This window comes from Hyperolius riggenbachi, chromosome 4, assembly GCF_040937935.1.
Source record: "Hyperolius riggenbachi isolate aHypRig1 chromosome 4, aHypRig1.pri, whole genome shotgun sequence".
Lineage (NCBI taxonomy): Eukaryota > Metazoa > Chordata > Amphibia > Anura > Hyperoliidae > Hyperolius > Hyperolius riggenbachi.
In genome coordinates, this window is record NC_090649.1 from 274438639 (window position 1) to 274462640 (window position 24002).

Consider the following 24002-nt stretch of genomic DNA (forward strand, 5'->3'; position numbering starts at 1 on the left):
AAACACAACTGGGGGGAGATCAGACCCCATCAACAGAGAGCTCTGTTGGTGGAGGGAAAAGGGGGGGGGGGGGGGGGAGGGGGAATCACTAGTGTTCTGCGGCCCTGCAGCTGTGCCTTAAAGCTGCAGTGGCCATTTTAGCTAAAATGTGCCTGGTTTTTAGGGGGGTATACCAATACATGCATCAGATGGAATCTGGCTGAGGCAGCTATTGGAACCATCTCGGTTGAGGATGTCATGTGTATACAGATGTCCCGCACTGTAGCTTAAAGTGAACCACCAGACTAAAAATCTACTCCGCAGCACTGAAAAGGCTTGGCGTTTCTTTTTCTTAACTACTTGCCGACTGCTCCACGCCAATTTGCATAACCAGTGCAGCAGCCCCAGGACCGCTCCACACCTTCAGTCTCCGAGCGGCGACTGTTAGACGGCAAAGGCGCCGTCAAATTACTTTGTACAGCGCTGCGATCTGCAGCAGCGCTGTACTGTGGACAGCTGTGTGACACGGCTGTCCCCCTGGCCCACATATATCTATCTATCTATATCTAACCAGGCAAAAATGCTAGTTTTTATCAGCGTTCTAGTGGGACCCATGCCAAAAGCCCAGGGGTCAGCTAAATGAGAGAAAGGAAATTAAAAAACACCTCACCTTCTACTAGCACCCTCTGTATTTTTATATTTCTTATGGAGTCTGGGGACCTCCAGTGCTGCGTGCATGCTTTGCATAAAATTCGGTTTGTGCTGCTCATCCCTTGGTTTATGTTATTTTCCCCTGTGAGCGTGCATAATCACACCCACCTCTAGCACAGTCAGGCCTAGTGCACACCAGAGAGGTTCGGCAGCGTTTTGCGATCCGCTTGCGGCTGCAGATACGCCTGGTTAATGTATTTCAATGAGGTGTGCACACCAGAGCGGGAGGCGTTTTGCAGAAACTCATACTCCCGGGCTGCTGCAGATTTTGGATTGCAGAGGCGTTTCTGCCTCCAATGTAAGGTTTAGGAAAACCGCAAACCGCTCTGAAAAAGCGGCAGTTCAGAGCGGTTTTGCAGGCGTTTTTGTTACAGAAGCTGTTCAGTAACAGCTTTACTGTAACAATATATGAAATCTAGTACACCAAAAAAGCTTCACAAAACCGCAAAATGCTAGCTGAAACGCTACAGAAAAAAAAGAAAAAGCGTTTCAAAATCTGCTAGCATTTTGTGGATCTGCTAGCGGTTTTTGGTGTGCATAAGGCCTCAAAGAGAACCCGAGGCGGGGTTCTTCCATCGCAATCCATATACAGAGGCTGGGTCTGTCTATAGAGCCCAGCCTCTGTTGATAGTTAGTTCCCTCCAAAGCCCCCGCCCCCTGCGCGCTGTCAGACCCCATAAAACACAGCCGCGCTATGTGCCTTAAAGCTGCAGTGGCCCAAATAACTAAAATGGCCTGGTCACTAGGGGGGGTTGAACGCCACGGTCCTGAAGTGGTTAACAGCTTCACAGCATCAGAACTGTTTTTCGTACCTAAGCCTCATTTTTAGCTGCACAGAAGCTAAGCTCCACCCCATCAAAGAAATTTGTCCAGGCATTTTTCCTCTGATGCTGTGCAAAGCATGATGGGATTTCTGATGTTATCCTTATGCTGTTTTGGCACAATTTTTTTTTTTTTTTTTTGAAATTTGAAGCCTAGTGCATGCAGCTGGGAGGGGTGATCAGGACACAGGACAGTTGGAACTGTGTCTCATGCTCCGTCACCTCCTTTCCACCAAAAAGATGGCTGCCCTCATGAAATCACAAACATTTGCCTGTTCTTTTAAAACATGGTGGGTACGAGAGCATATTACCTATCTATTTCAATTAACATAACTAATGTAACTTTTAGGCTGAAGTTCCTCTTTAAAGTGGATCAGAGATAAACTTTTACTCATTGCATAACTGTGTTCCTTTCATATAGTTTATAGGGCATTCCTCAAGCCAAATAGTTTTGTTTTAATACTCTAATTCCCTATAAACTAAACAAGCCTCGCCCACAGCTCCTTTTGTGCCTTGGCACTGTAGCAAGGGCTTACGGGAGCTCAGTATGAGCAGGAGGAGGAGGAGGAGGAGGAGGAGGTTACTAGCCATTGATTTCAGAGGCAGAGGGGAGGAGGAGAGGGGACTGAATTTACACACAGGCAAGCTGATAGCATCTCCAGCCCTCAGCCTGCAACAAACAGAACATGGCTGCCCTCATTGCATCACAGGAATAAATAATCATAAACTTTTGAAGCTGTTTGCAGCTAGATATGCTGTGTAAACTATCTAAGCTTTAGATAAGATATATAGACAAGTTACTGGTTATAGTTAGTTTTCCATCTCGGATCCGCTTTAAAGATCCAGCATGATCAGTACCAAGAGCACTGTTCTGCTCATGACCTCACCAGTCAGAAGCCACCCCACTGTATGCGGTGCTATCGTCCCGCCTCTCCTCCCCATAGCAACAAGATCTGTAAATCTTGTATACCAGAGTGACATGTCTGTAAAGCACTAATTTCCAACCGTTCCACCCACAGGAACAAGCTCAGTCTGACAAGGTGACGCTAATATTGTGATAGATCTAGAACATATCCATAATGCTAGGTACACATGAGATTTTCTGGCAGATTTGCTGCCAGATCGATTTCCAGCATGTCCGATCTGATTTCCGATCGATTTTCCATGGAAGTAAACGGAAATTTAATTCTGAAAACTATTAGAAATCTGTTCCTACCCGACATTAACCGATCTACTGCATCAAGGCCAACCCCACTCCTTCCAAACTCTACAGAAATCCTACAACCTACCCCCAAACCAGCTATTTTCCTACTATAGATTATGTCATGCTATTCGCCACCGTAATATCTCTCTTCCCAAGATCCCCCCATTCACGACTCCAACATCTTAATTCCGCCCCCCCAAACCCGGTGGCATTCGTACATGGTACAATGCCATAACAGCTGACTCTAACAAACAGCTAAATAGATACTGCCTAACATGGTCAAATGATCTAGCCATACAAATACTCCAAATGTATGGCCCATTGGGAATTATACCACAAGATCCTACTCAAACGGTATTACACTCCTAGAAAACTAGCCCTCTTCTCCACCTCCACATCTGATCTATGCTGGAGGAAGTGCTCCCAAACTGGTACTCTGATACACATATTCTGGGAGTGTCCGGCGATCCAACCCCTTTGGGAATATATTTCAAAAACAATTCGATCAATAACTAAACAACATTTCAAGCTCCATCCCCAATTAGCTTTATTGCACATAGGCCTAAACAGACTTCCCACTCATACTCGCCCAGTGATCTCCCAACTACTAACTACTGCAAGATCCTTAATTGCATCTTGCTGGGGTCTGGATTCACCCCCATCGATAACCCGATTTCAACAAAATGTAGAATTTAACTTAACTATGGAATCCAAACTTAAACCCATAACCAACTTACCTGCTACCCACTATACTAACCCAATACATTGGCCACCCATCCCCCCTACAGAATAAACCCCTGGATGCTTTCAAGCAATGCCCACACGAGATAGACCATCAACAATCAGCCCATACAACACTACGCAGGATTACCCTTTCCTTCTCTCTCCCTCAAATGGAGACATAGTACCAGGCCTTTTGTGTCTTACAAATACTCTTCTACACCATTGACGCTACCAAATTTGAGCTAAAGTCGGTATATATACTTACCCAACTAATATCTTAAACCCTATAGGATGTTCAGCATATAAAGACCTAGTTTGTCTGCTCTTTATCTTTCTAAATCACCCTCCTTAACCACTTGCCGACCGCACACTCATACCGTGCGGTGGCAAAGTGGTAGCTGGAGGACCAGCGACGCAGATCTGCATTGCCAGGTGCCTCCCTAATCAATCAGGAAAGGCCGCTCGCACGAGCGGCCGTTTCCTGTTAGATCACGGAGCGGGTCTCCGTGAATAGCCTGCGAGCCGCTGATCGCGGCTCGCAGACTAAATGTAAACGTAGGAGACGTATGTCTCCTTTGTTTACATTGTACGGCGCTGCTGCGCAGCAAGGCAGATCATCGATCCCCGGCCAATCAGCGGCCGGGGATCGCCGCTATGTGACAGGGGACAGCCTGTCACTGGCTGCACAGGACGGATAGCGTCCTGTGCAGCCCCGATCACGGGGGGGAAGCAGGTAGGAGAGGGAGGGGGGAATTTCGCCGCGGAGGGGGGCTTTGAGGTGCCCCCCCCGCAACATGCCACCAGCAGGAGCGATCAGACCCCCCTGCACATCATCCCCATAGGGGGGAAAAAAAAGGGGGGCTATTTGATCGCTCTGCATGTAACATGATCTGTGCTGGGGGCTGCAGAACCCACCCAGCACAGATCATAAAAAGTAGCACTGGTCCTTAAGAGGGGGTAAAGGCTGGGTCCTCAAGTGGTTAAGAACCTGAAACATGTAAGGAGGTGACACATAGGTCTTAGCTTTTATAGCTTAATTTTTAGTTGAAAAATCAGACTGAATTGACAGGTTTTTGGTTAGTGCACCTCTTCATGGAGGATTCTCTGCATGGCCTTTATTCTTTATAAAGACACTCCCTGAAAGTAATTTATTGCTCATTTACCTCATGCTGACATTTGTTGCAAAATCCTAGCTTTGATGCATGGCTTCACTGACCAAGAGAAGTAACTGGAGATAAACTCACCTTACCTTCACTTTCATTTCAGCAGCCATAAGCTCAAACTACTCGTTGTGACAAGCAGCCTGCATAGCAAGTAACTGCAGCATGTGCATCCTTATTATATGATCCCTTTCTGTTGCACAGATTGTCAGGTTTGCAAAGAGCTGTAATAAAATACCAGCATTAATCTGTTCGACCCATACAGAAAGATTTGTAGGCTGCCATTGCAGGCCTCTCCTACAAATGCAATTTATCACCTGTGGTGATCTAATGGCTTGAAATCTATTTGAGTCACTGACACAAGAATACTGGACTCCTCTGGCTTTAGGGTAACAAAGTACTAATGCTATGGAAGCCTCCATAATTCTCTCACTGTAGCCTCCCATCAAAAGTACAGATTAAAGTAATGTAAAAAAAAAGACCAGATAAAATTTTATTTTGATTTATAAAAAAAGAACAGTGTTTCTGTACAAGTATTTGCTGGAATACATAAAACTGTGGAGACCATGGTTGACCATAAATATACATACAAACATCCAGATTGTAGTTCGGAATACACACTTAATTAAACTATCCCTAGAATATGTTCCTATTAGGGGGCTTTCCTCGATCTCAGTTCTGGTAAATAATCAGCAAGCCATGGAAAGTACGAGCAGCATATGGAGCGCAGAACAATAGTCCTCTGTGCATTGGCACTGCTCTTGTCCTGACATCAGACAAGGGATGAAGAACCATCGGATACGTTCTGCCTGCAGGGTGGACTCTGTTCCCTTCCCAGATCTTCCTCAGGAGAGCCACAAGAGTGAGATTCTAACTATCACAGCCCACAGTGTATAGGAAACAAACGTAAACCATAGGAAACTGAAAACGGTCACAAAACATTGTATCAACTTATCTTTCTTTGTAACGTCCTTCTGGCTCATAAGAATAAAAAAAATCCATGAAAAAAAATATACCAGTCAGATGCTGCTGGAGTTTGGGATAAACTAGCGATATAAATAGTTGTATTTTTGTAATATTCCAAGAACAATTGTCCAAGTAGGCATGGGAAGGAAAACATGGCTCCTCTGCTGATTTTGGAGTACAAGTGAATCCCGTTCATTATTGTGCTTTATGAAGTCGTATTCTAGTCCTGTTCAGGCTCCATTACAAGCAGACAAGCCTACAGAATCATCACTCAATACAATGCCTTGCAGTCTCAGTCCCAGAGCTTGATGAGGCCATCCCACCCGCACGTGATGACTTTGGATGTTTCATGAGGGTGCCACACTGCACTGATACACACTTTATCATGAGCCTTTAACCTGCTGTACAGTTTAGTAGTCTTCCAATCCCAGATGTTCAGCTTTCCATCAGCATCCCCAGACACCACATAACTGAGGAATAAAACATACATAATATGTGTTACACACAAAGCTGAAATACAAACACTTTAATGTGGATTTCCAGAGATACAAAATTATAGTCTTAACTGGACTTGTTTGCATTAAAGAAAAACAAATATGGTAACATTATTCAGCTGAAATGAGGAAGAAACAGCCAGACATTTGTATGCACAGATAATATAATCACTGCAGCCAACAAAAGCTGACTGACACTCATTACCTCATGTGAACTCCACACATTGACTTTTCCTACAACACAAAGCCATTCAGGTGACACATCTTATATTTTGTTTGGAGATTCCATTAGCTAAATAAATGGAAACCTTCACAAGCAACATTGTCTTGCTTTGAGGGGAATTCCATTCTTATTGAAAAAGACTGCCATTAACTATATAGAGAGCAAAGATTCAAAGCACAAACATTTCAGCACATTTTACTATGCGCATATATAACACAACCATTCCAGTGTTGGCAAGCGATAGTGGCACCTAGAAGCGAACAATGCCAGTTAGTGCATTACTCTACCTGTTGGAAATGTGTAACAAAGGGTGGGGGTTTTGAGAACTTCACAGCAACAGTACTCCAAATAGATCACTGTAGCCAAGGTTACAAAGCAGAGCACTGGGAGATTATGGTTAGTTTTGGAAATCCTTAGGTGGTTGCAGATTCAAAATGTAAAACAAAAATAATAGATAGATAGAGTGATTTGTGAAGAAAAGAGGTCCGGATTCTCTGTGTAATCTGAAGCATTTTTCTCCCTAAGGACAAGTACATGTTCCACCACAATTACGGGTGCAATCGGTGTGTTCTTTAAAGTGCAGGAAGTTCTTTTAAATGGGAGATCACCCAAAAAAAAAAAAAAGCATAGCCCCCATCTTTGCTATGTGATTTTCGTGGCTCCCAATCATTTAACCCAAACGCAACTGCAAACGCATGAAAGATGTAGCAGGCACTACCTTTGCGAATGAGTGTGTATTGGATTGCACTAGTCTGTACAGGGAATCATGATGTAAATCTGTGTCCTTGTGTTCAGAAAAACACATTATTTAATAAACACATGCAGTGTGTATGGGCCCCAAGTGCTAAAGTTATTGTGAAGCAAGAGCTAATGGGAAGTGTAAATGAGCCCATTAAAAGTACAATTCCCTGTTCTGATTGACTTTCTCTTATAATAGCGATCTGAAGGAAGTCTTTGATCGTAACCATAAATGGAACTAAATTTTATAACTAGTCTGATTATTTCAGGTGGAATCAATCTGCAAAACTGATCAACCACTTGCAGGGAAACATTTATATGATCGATTTATATGATCCAATTGCTATTACTGGATTAGAAAGTCGATTGTATAAGACAATTGTACAGTCAGTGGGTACCTTAACATAGTGGCCCTATTAATCACAGCCACTCCCCTCTTACCTTCCCATAGGCCCATTACCAGAAGGGGCAGCACCTATGAATGCAGTCAGATTTCTTCACTACTGTCACTGCAGCAAGTGGGGAAATAAGCTCTGGATGAGTGAAGAGGACCAGAAATCTTCAGAATCCTTAAGGGATGCATTATACACAATTGGATATTGGACAGTACAGAAAGGCACCCATGACAGTCACCTGATCTGACCGTTTTCTCCAGTTTTAATCATTCCCCAAGCTTTGGAATCCTGGAGGAATTTAAGCATATGGGGACAATTCCTCTGGCAAGTACATATTAATCTAAAATTCCCTTTGCACGCTGTGTATGCGAGGCACCAGATGGCCGTAATAGCAAGAAAGAAAAAACACATCATGAAGGAATCAGAGACTAAAGATCAAATTTCTCTTTAGCAGTATTTTGAGATTCCTCCACAAAATTAATTTATACCACAGAGAAGCCCATGCCCTTTCCCAGATCTCCAGAAATGACAACGCTTACAGCAGCTTTACATTTTTCATAACTGTTAAATATCTGACTGTTAACAGCCTAATATGGTTTGGCTGTACCTGGGAGAGACATTACCAATGATCTGTCACCATTTCTCTCTACACTGGTGCATACCTGAAGCCTGCTCCTACTATACGGTATATGAGAGATAAGCCAATCACTTTCCAAGAGATAATATGTGTTAATATTTTACTTTGTTCCACAGCTGTCTGAATTCGGTTATATCACCTTGCTGTATAATATGTTGGCGCTTTATAAATACAACAAATAAATAAAAATAAATAATACATGAGGTGTAAGAAATAAGAAATGGTCATTTTCAAGCCCTTTACTTTTCTCAATATATTCGAGAAGAGTTTGTGAAACTATTAATGTGTCCATACATCAGGCAATGTATGGGCAGATCAGCCATAAGACAGATCTCTCTCAGTTCATATCTGAACAGAGAGATCTGTCGCCTGCCCATACACCGCCAACTAATTTCCTATAGGTTTCAGCATGAAATCTTCGCTGCCTTCCTGGTCACCTCCCAAATGATGAGGTAGAAAGGCAGGAGTTTTGTATACTACCCTATGGATGGGGGGAGGGAGGAGAGGAGGGAGTCTGCATGTACAGTCCTATGGAGGGAGGAAAGGGGGGGGCTGTGGTAGCTGCATGTACAGTCCTATGGAGGGAGGAATGGGGGGGGGGGGGGGGGGCTGTGGTAGCTGCATGTACTGACCTATGGAGGGGGGGGGGGGCTGTGGTAGCTGCATGTACTGTCCTATGGAGGGGGGGGGGGTGCTGCATGTACTGTCCTACGGAGGAGAGCCAAAAACTCCCTGCAGTAGATAAAGTCCCCCATAGACATACCCAAATACTCCAGTGATAAGGTTCACCATAATACTTTTACAAATTACACCACTAGATACCTTAAAATAGCTTTTAATATCCTGACAGTTACTGCAGGAGGCTGCTTGAATCTCTTCCATTGGCCTATCACTTGGACACAAGACTACACATTCCGTGTTCTAGCAGTGTCAATTACACACACACAATACAGCAACTTTGGCCATGTTCTCAGTATTTAAGATAACAGAATGCAATTGAAAAAATAAATAAAAAAAACCTGAAGCATTGATCTAAATTAATTTAAGGGGTAGTAAACATGGCCAAACATCAGGCGATTTGGCGGCCGATCGACCATCCAATTTAATTATAATCGAATTGGATGAAAATTGGTGTTGCCAAGTGCATGCCCGAAAGACAAACTGACCAATTTCGGGACAAATGGTCTACCGCACATGCCGAAAGATGTTGGGCTGAAGTTGTTTGGGTGTGCGGCGGCGATTTCCGGTACATGCAACGAGATGTCGAAACCCCCGCCGCTACGTCGCAATGTATAAATGTGCCCAGTGTGTGCATTTATACGTTACCTGTCCTGTTTCATCCTCCGTGTGGTGTCCCGTAACCTCCGGCCAGCTCTCCGTACACACTACTGCCGTATATATTGTCAGACGCTGTGCGCCAGTGGCGTGTATGAAGAGCCACCCAGAGGATTACGGACACTGCACAGAGGCTGCTACAGGACAGGTAATGTGTAATGCACACACGGGGGGGGGGGGGGCACATTATACACTGGGGCAGCGGCAGGGCGGACTCCGCAGATTCCCTGAAGACTTCATGCTGTAAGATTCCCTGTAGTATATGGGCAGAATCAACAAAAAAACAAATTTATCTCTAATCAGATTCGATTAGAGATAAGTTTGTCTCTTTGTTGAATCTGCCCATAATTGTCAGGTCTATGGGTACCTACAAGTATTCCATTCTGAGTTTTTATATTTTGCCTAGTTACTCTAAGCTCCCTACAGCACTTCACAGGTGGAATTAAAGCGGACAGAAAAGGTTACATTGGGTTTGCTCTAGTCCATGCATCCAGATAAACTTACTGAAGTCTACAATTAATGTGCACGTTAAAAAATTAGACACCAGATTATAAATTAAACAAAATGGTAAAAACATTTATCTTACCTCATGTCAGGTGAAAAGTCTACCTGACAAGCATAGCCCGCTACCATATGACCCTTGAAGATCTTCTTTTTATTTAATCGAAATCGGTTTTGTGCACCAAATATTAATATTTGGTTGTCCATTGATTGACATGCCAGCCATTTACCTGAAAACAAGGTAAAATAATTAAGAACAAAAAATAAAAACACTGCACTGCTATTTAAAAAATGTACACCATCATTCAAAAGTTTGGAGTCACCCAGAAATGTCATCTTTGAAAGAAAAAAATAAAATTCTAGTCCATTAAAATGACAGAAAATTGATCAGAACTACAAGATAGACTTTTGTTTTTAATAGCTGAGCAACACTGATTACAGCAGAGCAACGGTAAGTGTGTTGGCACCAATGGGTAGGATCCCCCGGGCACAAGATTATTGGCATTGGCTACATAACGGAACCTCAGCTTTCTGCGCTTTTTTTTTTTTTTTTTTTTTTACCAAACCCTGACCCCATCTTGGCAGTAAGACATGGATGGCAAACGCATTTTGGCTGTGTCACTACTGATTGATACAGCAACAACTTTTTATTACTTATGCCACTATAGTAATACATACATTTTTTTTCAGTAGAATCTAGACTTTATTTGGGATATTTTTTTCACACTAGTTGGACGTGAATTCTATCATTATTGCCAGCCTGTACATCTGTAGTGATTGCTAGGGCGCACAGTTTAGGGACCCCAGTGCTGTACAAATGCACTGCTAAGCAACATAGCAATGCATCTATACAGCATTGAGTCCCAGAGCTGTTGCCCTAATAGCATCCCACTGCTATGGGTGGCAGCCATTACAGGTGTCCACGAACCCTAAGGCCAAGTAGAGGTGACACAAGAGGTTAATGAGTTAGGTAGGGTTTAACACTTCACTACGAGGGGAAAAAAACAATTTCTTAACCACCTTAGCGGTATGGACGAGCTCAGCTCGTCCCATTACCGCCAGAGGGTGCCGCTCAGGCCCTGCTGGGCCGATTTTGATCAAATAAAGAGCAGCACACGCAGCCGGCACTTTGCCAGCCGCGTGTGCTGCCCGATCGCCGCCGCTCTGCGGCGATCCGCCGCGAGCAGCGGCGAAAGAGGGTCCCCCCAGCCGCCTGAGCCCTGCGCAGCCGGAACAAATAGTTCCGGCCAGCGCTAAGGGCTGGATCGGAGGCGGCAGACGTCAGGACGTCGGCTGACGTCCATGACGTCACTCCGCTCGTCGCCATGGCGACGAAGTAAACAAAACACGGAAGGCCGCTCATTGCGGCCTTCCGTGTTACTTTTGGCCGCCGGAGGCGATCAGAAGAACGCCTCCGGAGCGCCATCTAGTGGGCTTTCATGCAGCCAACTTTCAGTTGGCTGCATGAAATAGTTTTTTTTTTATTTAAAAAAAACCCTCATGCAGCTGCCCTGGCGATCTTAATAGAACGCCAGGGTGGTTAATGTGATACTGTCAGTAATTTTTTTTTTTTAACATTTTATGAACGATTGCTGGTATGGCAGCAATCACTCCCAATCACAAGCAAGCGCATGTGCATGAGCAGCGGCTGCTTTTAGTGTTGGACGTGAGTCTCACAACTAGGAACTTTTAGGGTAGCTAATTATGATGTGAAACTCATGTCATGGAATCTGACTTGGTTAAAGTAATATGGTTGCATGGAGTTCCACTTTATCTTCACCGACAGTATGTCAAAGACTGTGCTTAATATTCCGAAGAATGTAGTTTAGTCACACTGATTTCGGTGTTTTTACCCCTTAAAGTGGTCTGAAAGCCAGCATTTATACTTTGCTCTAAAAGATTCCTCACAGCTTGAAAGCTACAATCCCAGAAAAAATTCTAGAAGAACATCACTGAAATGGCTAACTACTTTATCCACCACTACAGTATATCTACGTCCTCTGTGACTTCATCTAAGCCACGAGTCAGAAGATAGAAGTCTTGTAGCAGAAGCAGTGCTGTGCAGGATTGGGCTTGCTCCTGTGCACATTTCTGGCACTATCTGATGCAGCACTAATTGGTGAACGGGAATACATGTTTCCTGAGCTAATGAGATTGATTTTTACCATTAAAAATACTTTTATTTTCTCAGTTCATAGTGAAAAATACACTCTGAAGCATCATTTCAGAATCAAATATCTTCACCATAAATTGTGACAGGAACATAATCTAAGTTTTGTGACAAGCAGTAAAAATAGCCAAACAAAGTGATTTTTCTATTTTTTCCCTTGTTTTCTCATTAAAATTCAGAGAGAAATGGAGAGACTCATTTATTAATGATGTACCAGGCCAAGTACGCGTTTAATATAAAATATAATCCCCCGAAACCAGGGTACATAAACCATTGCCCGAAATGCTTTTCTCCACAGGCAAATATGGTGCATTGCATATGGGACTGTCCTGTGATCCAGAGATTCTGGGATGATGTACTTGACTTTACGAACAAACTGGTAAAAGGTTCTCTGCCAAAGGACCCCCTTTTGCTCCTATTTAACGCTGCTCCTAAGGAAAACCCGAATGCGAAACCCCAGCATCTCCAAGATATCGTCCATATCACCCTTTTAGCTGCCAGGAAATCCATATATAATAAATGGATTTATTCCTCAACTCCATCACTTTGGGACGTACAGGAAGAAATTAGACATTTAATGCAAATGGAAAAGCTGGATGCTAGCATGAACAAGGAAAGAGGCACAAAGAAGTTCTTCTCCAGATGGAAACCGTTCCTCCTAGCCACTATGTCAACGTCTGAGCTACAGCAGCTAGTAACCCCCTTTAAATATACTTCATGGTATGCAAAAGCAGATTTAACAGGAACTCTGGGGCGATTGAAAGTAGGAGTGACTGCTGATACCTAGAACGGAACATTTAATGAATAAAAAAAAAATAAGCCAAGGAATTTAATCTACGGTCTTGGGACATTCGTGAGCATGGAGTGATCGGAGGAGTGGGAGGGAAGGGTTAAGGTGACCGGGGGGGGGGGGGGGATGGGGGTTTGGATGAGGGGAGATAGGAGGGAAGGAGGAGAAATGATATAGCTGTTAACCTTTCTTGTTGAAATATCACATTTGTAAAAATTGGTTTAAAGTGCAAAATGAATAAAACATTTTAGAAAAAAAAAATCATAGAAAACAAAATTGTTCGAGGGAAAAAATGGCATACAATGAAAGCCTAGTTTGTCTTAAAAAAATAAAAATAAATTATACACACACACACACACACATATATATACATATATATATATATATATATATATATATATATATATTTATATTTATTAATTACAGTGGAGGAAATAATTATTTGACCCCTCACTGATTTTGTAAGTTTGTCCAATGACAAAGAACTGAAAAGTCTCAGAACAGTATCATTTCAATCATAGGTTTGTTTTAACAGTGGCAGATAGCACATCAAAAGGAAAATCGAAAAAATACCCCTAAATAAAAGATAGCAACTGATTTGCATTTCATTGAGGGAAATAAGTTTTTGAACCCCTACCAACCATTAAGAGTTCTGGCTCCCACAGAGTGGTTAGACACTTCTACTCAATTAGTCACCCTCATTAAGGACACCTGTCTTAACTAGTCACCTGTATAAAAGACACCTGTCCACAGAATCAATCAATCAATCAAGCAGACTCCAAACTCTCCAACATGGGAAAGACCAAAGAGCTGTCCAAGGATCTCAGAGACAAAATTGTAGACCTGCACAAGGCTGGAATGGGCTACAAAACCATTAGCAAGAAGCTGGGAGAGAAGGTGACAACTGTTGGTGTGATTGTTCGAAAATGGAAGGAGCACAAAATGACCATCAATTGACCTCGCCCTGGGGCTCCACGCAAGATCTCACCTCGTGGGGTGTCAATGGTTCTGAGAAAGGTGAAAAAGCATCCTAGAACTACACGGGAGGAGTTAGTGAATGACCTCAAATTAGCAGGGACCACAGTCACCAAGAAAACCATTAGAAACACATTACACTGCAATGGATTAAAATCCTGCAGGGCTTGCAAGGTCCCCCTGCTCAAGAAGGCACATGTGCAGGCCCGTTTGAAGTTTGCCAATGAACACCTGAATGATTCTGTGAGTGACTGGGAGAAGGTGCTGTGGTCTGATGAGACCAAAATAGAGCTCTTTGGCATTAACTCAACTCGCTGTGTTTGGAGGAAGAAAAATGCTGCCTATGACCCCCAAAACACCGTCCCCCACCGTCAAGCATGGGGGTGGAAACATTTTGCTTTGGGGGTGTTTTTCTGCTAAGGGCACAGGACAACTTAATCGCATTAACGGGAAAATGGACGGAGCCATGCATCGTGAAATCCTCAACGACAACCTCCTTCCCTCTGCCAGGAAACTGAAAATGGGTCGTGGATAGGTGTTCCAGCACGACAATGACCCAAAACATACAGCAAAGGCAACAAAGGAGTGGCTCAAGAAGAAGCACATTAAGGTCATGGAGTGGCCTAGTCAGTCTCCGGACCTTAATCCAATAGAAAACCTATGGAGGGAGCTCAAGCTCAGAGTTGCACAGAGACAGCCTCGAAACCTTAGGGATTTAGAGATGATCTGAAAAGAGGAGTGGACCAACATTCCTCCTAAAATGTGTGCAAACTTGGTCATCAATTACAAGAAACGTTTGACCTCTGTGCTTGCAAACAAGGGTTTTTCCACTAAGTATTAAGTCTTTATTGTTAGAGGGTTCAAAAACTTATTTCACTCAATGAAATGCAAATCAGTTGCTATCTTTTATTTAAGGTTATTTTTTCGATTTTCCTTTTGATGTGCTATCTGCCACTGTTAAAATAAACCTACCATTGAAATGATACTGTTCTGAGACTTTTCATTTCTTTGTCATTGGACAAACTTACAAAATCAGTGAGGGGTCAAATAATTATTTCCTCCACTGTATATATATATATATATATATATATATATATATATATATATATATATTTCATTTCTGTGTCTTAAGTAGGGATAAAGTTATTGCTGATTAAATAAGGACATAGAACTGTCAAAACTGCTCTGGTCCATAAGTGGGAAACTAGGTCTGGATGCAAAGTGGTTAAAAAAGCACTTTGTCCTGCTATTCAGCTTCAAATCCGCATCCAAACTGGAGATAACAGTATCCTTTTTTACTTGTTAAACACAAATGTATCAACACTGGAATGTAAAGACACTCTGAGAAACTGTCTAATTTTCAGAGGCAGAGGGGAGGAGGGAGGAGGTGAGGGGACTGAATTTATACACAGGCAAGCTGATAGCATCTCCAGCCCTCAACCTGTGACAATGTGACAAACAGAACATGGCTGCCCTCATTGTATCACAGGAATAAATAATCAAACTTTTGAAGCTGTTTGCAGCTAGATATGCTGTGTAAACTATCTAAACTTTAGATAAGATATATAAACAAGTTACTTGTTATAGTTAGTTTTTCATCTCGGATCCGCTTTAAGTTTTCTGGCAATTTCAGCTGTGTTGCTATTGATATTGAAACAGCAATAACTTTTACAATAACTTATGCCTGCGACGCTCTGCGGTCCCCGAGAAAACCGCTTACGCGTCATGTGAGCGATAAAACGCAAGTTTCTTTGCAAAACAACCAAAATGACTTTTTTTTTGGTTTAAATCCACTTTTTTTCTCTACTCTCTGGCTCTTTGATAGCTTCTAATTACAGGACCTTTCACCTAAGTGTTAAAAGCTGTGTCCTGGAAGGACTGCTGTGTGACGATGCCATCAATCTAGCTTTTGCCTGACAGAATCTAATAAAACTGAGCAAAGAGAGACAAGCGGGTTCCAGCTTTCACCCCTCCACACAGAGCTAGCAAATGCACAGATCTCATCAGGGTCTCTCTGGAAGCAGCTGACCTACTGTGACCCAGGAATCCCCAATATCCATATTTCCTTCACATTTTCTTCATAAGTCATGGCGTAGAAAGTTCCTAGGCCACTGAAAAGTGCACAAGTTCTAACTTTCAACTTGGTGCCGATGCTGAGAGGGTTTGGTCAAGCTAGATGCTTCCAAACCCAGGCTACAAAGGAGGGAAGTGAAAAAACCGTTATGAGTCATATGTGGTCCTCGTGTTTAGTACCACAAGATTCCTAAAATTACGCCGATGAATATTGATTCGGGTTCTTGATGTGACCTACGGGCACGGAGAGAGCGGGCAAAACATGAATTGGGCCAAAATCTCTCCTTGTCGAAGGGGGCACTGCCTTATTCAAATTGCCCAGGGCTGGACTTTGACGTGTCATGATCCCTCCCATCTACAGTGAGGTTAAAACTCCAATGACACAAAGGTCCAGCGTCCTCCACCTTTAATCTGACGTCGAATTAACAGCAAATCGATCAGCCCGCCATGACACGGGCCAAAACCTCCATCTTGGATTATTTCTCACAAAGGCCTCAGGCCGCATGGCAATCGGCCATTCTGGACTTTGATTGCCCCATGGACTACCAACAACAGTATTTGAACTGTATTTTAAGACATTCTGTTTCTCTTTCATCTCTACTCTCTATCAAACCAATCTGTTCTGCCGGACAGATATATTTATCTTTGGGCTAAATTAGGCTATGTGTATGTAGTTTGCCTGTTCTGGTCATCTGATTGTTGCTACAACGAATCTACCCTCTGAAGAGTCAGAGTCATACTATCGCATTGTTTTATTATTTTCTTATAAATTGTTGATTTGCTAGCTAGGTTGTAAATAACAGTTTCTTCCTTTTAGGAGTAGCTAGTTGGAGACTGTCTGCTCCATTCAACCAGACAGTGGTGGCAGTGAATTTACCAGATTTCCAGCGCAAAATCAATATTTTTAGTTTACTGATTGTACATACAATCGTGATTGTACATGTATGGGCACCTCCAACCAATCTTAACAAGTTACTACGCACACAGTGAATTTGTTTCCAGGAGTCTCTAGTTCATGAGACCTGCATGGCAACAGTGGCCTAGTAATACGGGATTGGTGAGCGATTGACCAATTACATATTGTCGGCAGCTGCGCAACCAATCTCTTGTCCGTCTGCTCACCGTACTTCCTGCGTACGCTAACAGGAGCAGATTAAACAGGATCGCGGGGCTGCGAAAATGGCAAAGAGGGACCCAGCAGATCACAGTGACTCTTGGTATGTTTTTTATTGTACAAATCGGACATTACAGATTCTCTTTAACTGGTATTTATACTCACCATTAGGAGACAGTGTAACAGCTGGCATTGAGTGCATACTTGGCTCTGCTATGTATTTGAAATCCACAGGAATGTCCCTTTGGGAAAAGGAAAAAAAAAATAAGACCTTACAGTACAAAGAACAATCCCCCCCCCCCCCAAAAAAAAAATAATAATAAAAAAATAATATAAATATATATATAAATATATCTATCTATATATATATATATAAATATATATATATAAATATATATATATATATATATAAATATATATATATATATATAAATATAAATATATATATATATATAAATATAAATATATATATATATAAATATAAATATATATATATATAAATATAAATATATATATATATAAATATAAATATATATATATAAATATAAATATATATATATAAATATAAATATAAATATATATATAAATATATATATATATATATATAAATATATATATATATATAAATATATATATATATAAATATATATATATATATATATATATATATATAAATATATATATAAATATATACTTTATTTCTTGTCACTCATCAATCAACAACATGTAATAAAGTACCCTGTAAAAATCTCATAGCTTGTTATCGTAACATTTTGTGTAGGAAACAGACACAGACAAGAGTGCCCATGTTGACCCCCATTGTTAAGAGTCCCTATAATGGGCAACTAAGCATCAGAACTGGAGCAATGATAGAAAATGGCCTGACCTAATGAATTACTTTTTTTTTGCATCCAAAACCCCCAGGTTTCAAGCTGATTCAGCATCTGTGGGGTGTGCTGCAAAAATAATTTCATCCATGGACTCTCCAGCTTGTAGCTTACAAGACTAAAGATGTGCTGCTAACATATTGGTGCCACATACCCAGGACACCCCCAAAGGTCTTGTGGTATTCATGCTATCATAGGTCAGAGATACTTTGGTGGTAAAGGGGCCTACACCATATTAGGCAGGGGGTTTTATATTCTATTTGGCCAAAAATAAACATATCTAAATTGAGAATTACCAAGTTTGTTGAAAATAGCATAACAAAGTCAAACTTTAGGCTCAGTATCAACTTGAATACAATCTGCAAAGAACTTTGAAGATTTGCATCTTATTGATTATCACTGTTAATCGCTGGTAGGGAGGAGAAAAATATAAATATTAAAAAATACTAAAATTATGTGCGTATTATATACATACACAGTTTTCTGGCTATTTTATGCTTCATGTGTCATGCTACTAAAGAAAAAAATCATTTGTGTTATTAGAAAGTCACAACAAAATCTCTGCAGGGAAAAAAAAATCGGTTCTAAAAACAAGTTTGAGCAGTTCAAATGTAATAACAGATGAACAGAAGAATTGGGGGGGAAACCCACAAAATGAAAACCAAGTAATGTTTGCTATAGTGAGAAAAGCTTTCTCAAGGAAGAAATGGACAGTAAACAGTACTAGATAGAGAAAGCCATGAAATGTGTATAAGTCTCCAGTTTGTAGACAGAGGATGAGGCTTTTCCCCATGAGACTTACCACTCCCACACTCTCAAACTCTTATCATCAGAGGTGCTTACAAAGCGCCTGTTCTCATCCACAAAAGTAATTGTGTTGACGGCCCCCAGATGCCTGTCATACTCTTGGACGATTTCACCACTCCGAACATCCCACTGAAAGTTAAGGAGACAACCATTATAACACTGACAAAAATCAGCTGAGCTCCAATACAAAAAATGCTTAACATAGCAGGATTCAGCACATTATTTTACCATCATACGCACACACTCAGATACGTTTAATGTTTAATCTCACGAGTTTTCCCTTCCTGACTGTATTCAATGCAATATTTTAGAATATATATATTATACACACACACACAAAGAATCTCGTTATAGTAAACTCTGATGCAGTAAACCTCTGGGTATAGTAAACTCAGTCCTCAGGTCCCAGAAATTGTGTCTGTATAAATATAGAATGTATGGCCAATTCTGATGTAGTAAACAACTTTTCCTGGTCCCTTGGAGTTAGCTATAAGGGGATTCTACTGTATTTGTTGTCTTCATCTCCTTGCATCAATTGCATTTTAGAATAAATTATGCATGCCAACTTACTACCCCTAACAATTCTACGGGCCTGTCCACATCTCTGCATTGTAATGTACTGCATTATTCTAACTCACTGTGTGCAGATTTTGAATGAACACCTTTGTCCAGTCTCCATTATAGTTCACACACACACACACACACGCACGCACGCACACACACACACACGCCTACGTTATGCAACGGGCACAATGTGAATCCAGTGACATGTAACAAGATGAGATAAATGGGTGTATAGAGTTGATGTGTTCAAATTCGGAACTTCGCCCCACATTTTTCTCATCAGAACCTGAATTTCTTTACACATGTGCACTGTGGCAGGCAGTCTTAACTTACCTTTGCCGCTGCACTTCATGTCGTGTTCCAGCTCTCAGATACTTCCTCCTTTGGAAGCAGGAAGTATCCAAGAGCTGGAATGCTACATGGTGTGCAGCGTCTGAGACAAAGAAGACTTAACATTCCCTGCCATAGTACACACGTGTAAAGCTTCTGGTTCTGATCAGAAGTACGAAGTTCTGAAGCTGAACACATCATGCATGCATGGTACCTCAACATACGGTATGTTAAGTCCCAATCCTACATGGAACTACCCTGTGTTCCTTTTTTTTCTCATTCTAAAGGTTAAAGAGAACCTGAGGTGGGTTTGAAGAATGTTATCTGCATACAGAGGCTGGATCTGCCTATACAGCCTAGCCGCTGTCGCTATCCCAAACCCCCCTAAGGTCCCTCTGCACTCTGCAAACCCTCATAATTAACAGCCTCGCTGTCGACGCACAGCGTGTCGCAGCGGGCTGTGTTTTTCTCTAGAATGTCAGTCTGCTTCTCTCCCCCACCGCCTGCCTCCCTTCCCTCCCCGCTGATTAGAGGGAAGGGAGGGGGGCAGGGACTGGAGCTCTGCAGGAGGCGGGGGAGCAGCCGAGACGGACACTACAGATGTAAACAAAGCACGCACAGCACGGCTGTGATCTATGTCTGATTGCAGAGACATTAGGGGGGTTTGGAATAGCAACAGAGGCTGGGCTGTATAGGCAGATCCAGCCTCTGTATGTAGATAACATTCTTCAAACACACCTCGGGTTCTCTTTAAGCATACAGGGCTCTAAATGACAGTTTCTCTGCAGTTGGCCTGCAACCATAAATTTCACAGGTACGAGTCATAAAACTTGTGTGGCTGAGAAAAACACACGTGCCACCAGACATCCAACATAGTACTAAGCGTAGATAGCATGTTTTACACTTAAAGCAATTCTAAAGCATGGGGGCAACAAAAGTTTGATACTTACCTCAGTAATAGGATCTTACGCGCAACCTTTTCATCGCAGGGTCCCTTCTTTATCCTCTGGCCATACTCCTTACTGTGGGCAAGTAGACGAACTAGAATTAAGCATCTGGACAACCCAAATTTAAGATGGACAGGGGGCAGAGCACTTTTAACCACTTCCCGACCGCCTAACGCACAGAGGCGGCCGGGAAGTGGAGCCCTTAAGGACCGGCTCACCCACAGAGGCGGCGGTCCATTTAAGGGCATGGGCGGAGCGATCGCGTCATCCGTGACGCGATCCTCCGCCGGCGCCTGTCACCGCTCGCTCGCCGCAACATCCCGCCGGCTATACGGAAGCGCCGGCGGGATGTTAACCCCGCGATCGCCGCATACAAAGTGTATAATACACTTTGTAATGTTTACAAAGTGTATTATACAGGCTGCCTCCTGCCCTGGTGGTCCCAGTGTCCGAGGGACCACCAGGGCAGGCTGCAGCCACCCTAGTCTGCACCCAAGCACACTGATTTCTCCCCCCCTGCCCCAGATCGCCCACAGCACCCATCAGACCCCCGTTTGCACCCAATCACCCCCCTAATCACCCATCAATCACTCCCTGTCACTATCTGTCAACGCTATTTTTTTTTTATCCCCCCCCCCTGCTCCCTGCCCCCTCCTGATCACCCCCCACCCCTCAGATTCTCCCCAGACCCCCCCCCCAGACCACCCCCCCCTGTTTACTGTATGCATCTATCCCCCTGATCACCTGTCAATCACCTGTCAATCACCCATCAATCACCCATCAATCACCCGTCAATCACCCGTCAATCACCCCCTGTCACTGCCACCCATCAATCAGCCCCTAACCTGCCCCTTGCGGGCAATCTGATCACCCCCCCCACACCAATAGATCGCCCACAGATCCGACATCAGATCACCTCCCAAATCCATTGTTTACATCTATTCTCTCCTCTAAACACCCACTAATTACCCATCAATCACCCATCAATCACCCCCTATCACCACTTGTCACTTTTACCTATCAGATCAGACCCTAATCTGCCCCTTGCGGGCACCCAATCACCCGCCCACACGCTCAGATTGCCCTCTGACCCCCCCTTATCAATTCACCAGTGCATTAATTACATCTGTTCTTCCCTGTAATAACCCACTGATCACCTGTCAATCACCTGCCAATCACCTATCACCCATCAATCACCCCCTGTCACTGCCACCCAACAATCAGCCCCTAACCTGCCCCTTGCGGGCAATCTGATCACCCACCCACACCATTAGATCGCCCGCAAACCCGCCGTCAGATTACCTCCCAAATGTATCGTTTACATCTGTTATCTTCTCTAAACACCCACTAATTACCCATCAATCACCCCCTATCACCACTTGTCACTTTTACCTATCAGATCAGACCCTAATCTGCCCCTTGCGGGCACCCAATCACCCGCCCACACGCTCAGATTGCCCTCTGACCCCCCCTTATCAATTCACCAGTGCATTAATTACATCTGTTCTTCCCTGTAATAACCCACTGATCACCTGTCAATCACCTGCCAATCACCTATCACCCATCAATCACCCCCTGTCACTGCCACCCAACAATCAGCCCCTAACCTGCCCCTTGCGGGCAATCTGATCACCCACCCACACCATTAGATCGCCCGCAAACCCGCCGTCAGATTACCTCCCAAATGTATCGTTTACATCTGTTATCTTCTCTAAACACCCACTAATTACCCATCAATCACCCCCTATCACCACCTGTCACTGTTACCTATCAGATCAGACCCTAATCTGCCCCTTGCGGGCACCCAATCACCCGCCCACACGCTCAGATTGCCCTCAGACCCCCCCCCCCTTATCAATTCGCCAGTGCATTAATTACATCTGTCCTTCCCTGTAATAACCCACTGATCACCTGTCAATCACCTGCCAATCACCTATCACCCATCAATCACCCCCTGTCACTGCCACCCAACAATCAGCCCCTAACCTGCCCCTTGCGGGCAATCTGATCACCCACCCACACCAATAGATCGCCCGCAGATCCGACATCAGATCACCACCCAAGCGCAGTGTTTCCGTCTATTCTCTCCTCTAAACACCCACTAATTACCCATCAATCACCCATCAATCACTCCCTATCACCACCTGTCACTGTTACCTATCAGATCAGACCCTAATCTGCCCCTTGCGGGCACCCAATCGCCTGCCTACACGCTCAGATTGCCCTCAGACCCCCCCTTATCAATTCGCCAGTGCAATATTTACATCTGTTCTCCCCTGTAATAACCCACTGATTACCTGTCAATCACCTATCAATCACCCATCAATCACCCCCTGTCACTGCCACCCATCAATCACCCCCTGTCACTGCCACCCATCAATCACCCGCTGTCACTGCCACCCATCAATCAGCCCCTAACCTGCCCCTTGCGGGCAAACTGATCACCCACCCACACCAATAGATCGCCCGCAGATCCGACATCAGATCACCACCCAAGCGCAGTGTTTCAATCTATTCTCTACCCTAAACACCCACTAATTACCCATCAATCACCCCCTGTCACTGCTACCTATCAGATTAGACCCCTATCTGCCCCTAGGGCACTCAATCACCCGCCCACACCCTCAGAATGCCCTCAGACCCCAGCCCTGATCACCTCGCCAGTGCATTGCTTGCATCTATTCCCCCCTCTAATCACACCTTGAGACACCCATCAATCACCTCCTGTCACCCCCTAGCACACCTACCCATCAGATTAGGCCCCAATTTGCCCCGTGTGGGCTCCTGATCACTCGGCCAAACCCTCAGACCCCCTTCCGATCACCTCCCCAGTGCATGGATTGCATCTATTTTCCCCTCTAACCACCCCCTGAGACACCCATCAATCACCTCCCGTCACCCCCCTAGCACTCCTATCCATCAGATCAGGCCTAATACAACCTGTCATCTAAAAGGCCACCCTGCTTATGACCGGTTCCACAAAATTCGCCCCCTCATAGACCACCTGTCATCAAAATTTGCAGATGCCTATACCCCTGAACAGTCATTTTGAGACATTTGGTTTCCAGACTACTCACGGTTTTGGGCCTGTAAAATGCCAGGGCGGTATAGGAACCCCACAAGTGACCCCATTTTAGAAAAAAAAGACACCCCAAGGTATTATGTTAGGTGTATGACGAGTTCATAGAAGATTTAATTTTTTGTCAAAAGTTAGCGGAAATTAATTTTTATTGGTTTTTTTTCACAAAGTGTCATTTTTCACTAACTTGTGACAAAAAATAAAATCTTCTATGAACTCGCCATACACCTAACGGAATACCTTGGGGTGTCTTCTTTCTAAAATGGGGTCACTTGTGGGGTTCCTATACTGCCCTGGCATTTTAGGGGCCCTAAACCGCGAGGAGTAGTCTAGAAAACAAATGCTTCAAAATGACCTGTGAATAGGACGTTGGGCCCCT

At 43.4% G+C, this 24002-nt stretch overlaps 1 protein-coding gene and 1 long non-coding RNA gene across 2 annotated transcripts in view; one reads left to right on the forward strand and one right to left on the reverse strand.

Moving 5' to 3' along the window:
- Nucleotides 1-5067: 5067 nt before the first annotated feature.
- The window catches only part of CDC40 (cell division cycle 40), a 127678-nt gene continuing 108743 nt past the window's right edge, over nt 5068-24002 (reverse strand). The window contains exons 12-15 of the mRNA XM_068231281.1: nt 18699-18832; nt 17175-17251; nt 9973-10117; nt 5068-6034 (exon numbers count right to left, since the gene is read on the reverse strand). Coding sequence (XP_068087382.1) covers nt 5857-6034; nt 9973-10117; nt 17175-17251; nt 18699-18832 — 534 coding nt within the window. The 3' untranslated portion in view covers nt 5068-5856. The remainder of the gene's footprint in view (nt 6035-9972; nt 10118-17174; nt 17252-18698; nt 18833-24002) is intronic.
- Nucleotides 7992-24002, forward strand: part of LOC137503792 (uncharacterized) — a 36614-nt gene continuing 20603 nt past the window's right edge. The window contains exon 1 of the long non-coding RNA XR_011019339.1: nt 7992-8099. This is a non-coding gene — a long non-coding RNA (uncharacterized lncRNA). The remainder of the gene's footprint in view (nt 8100-24002) is intronic.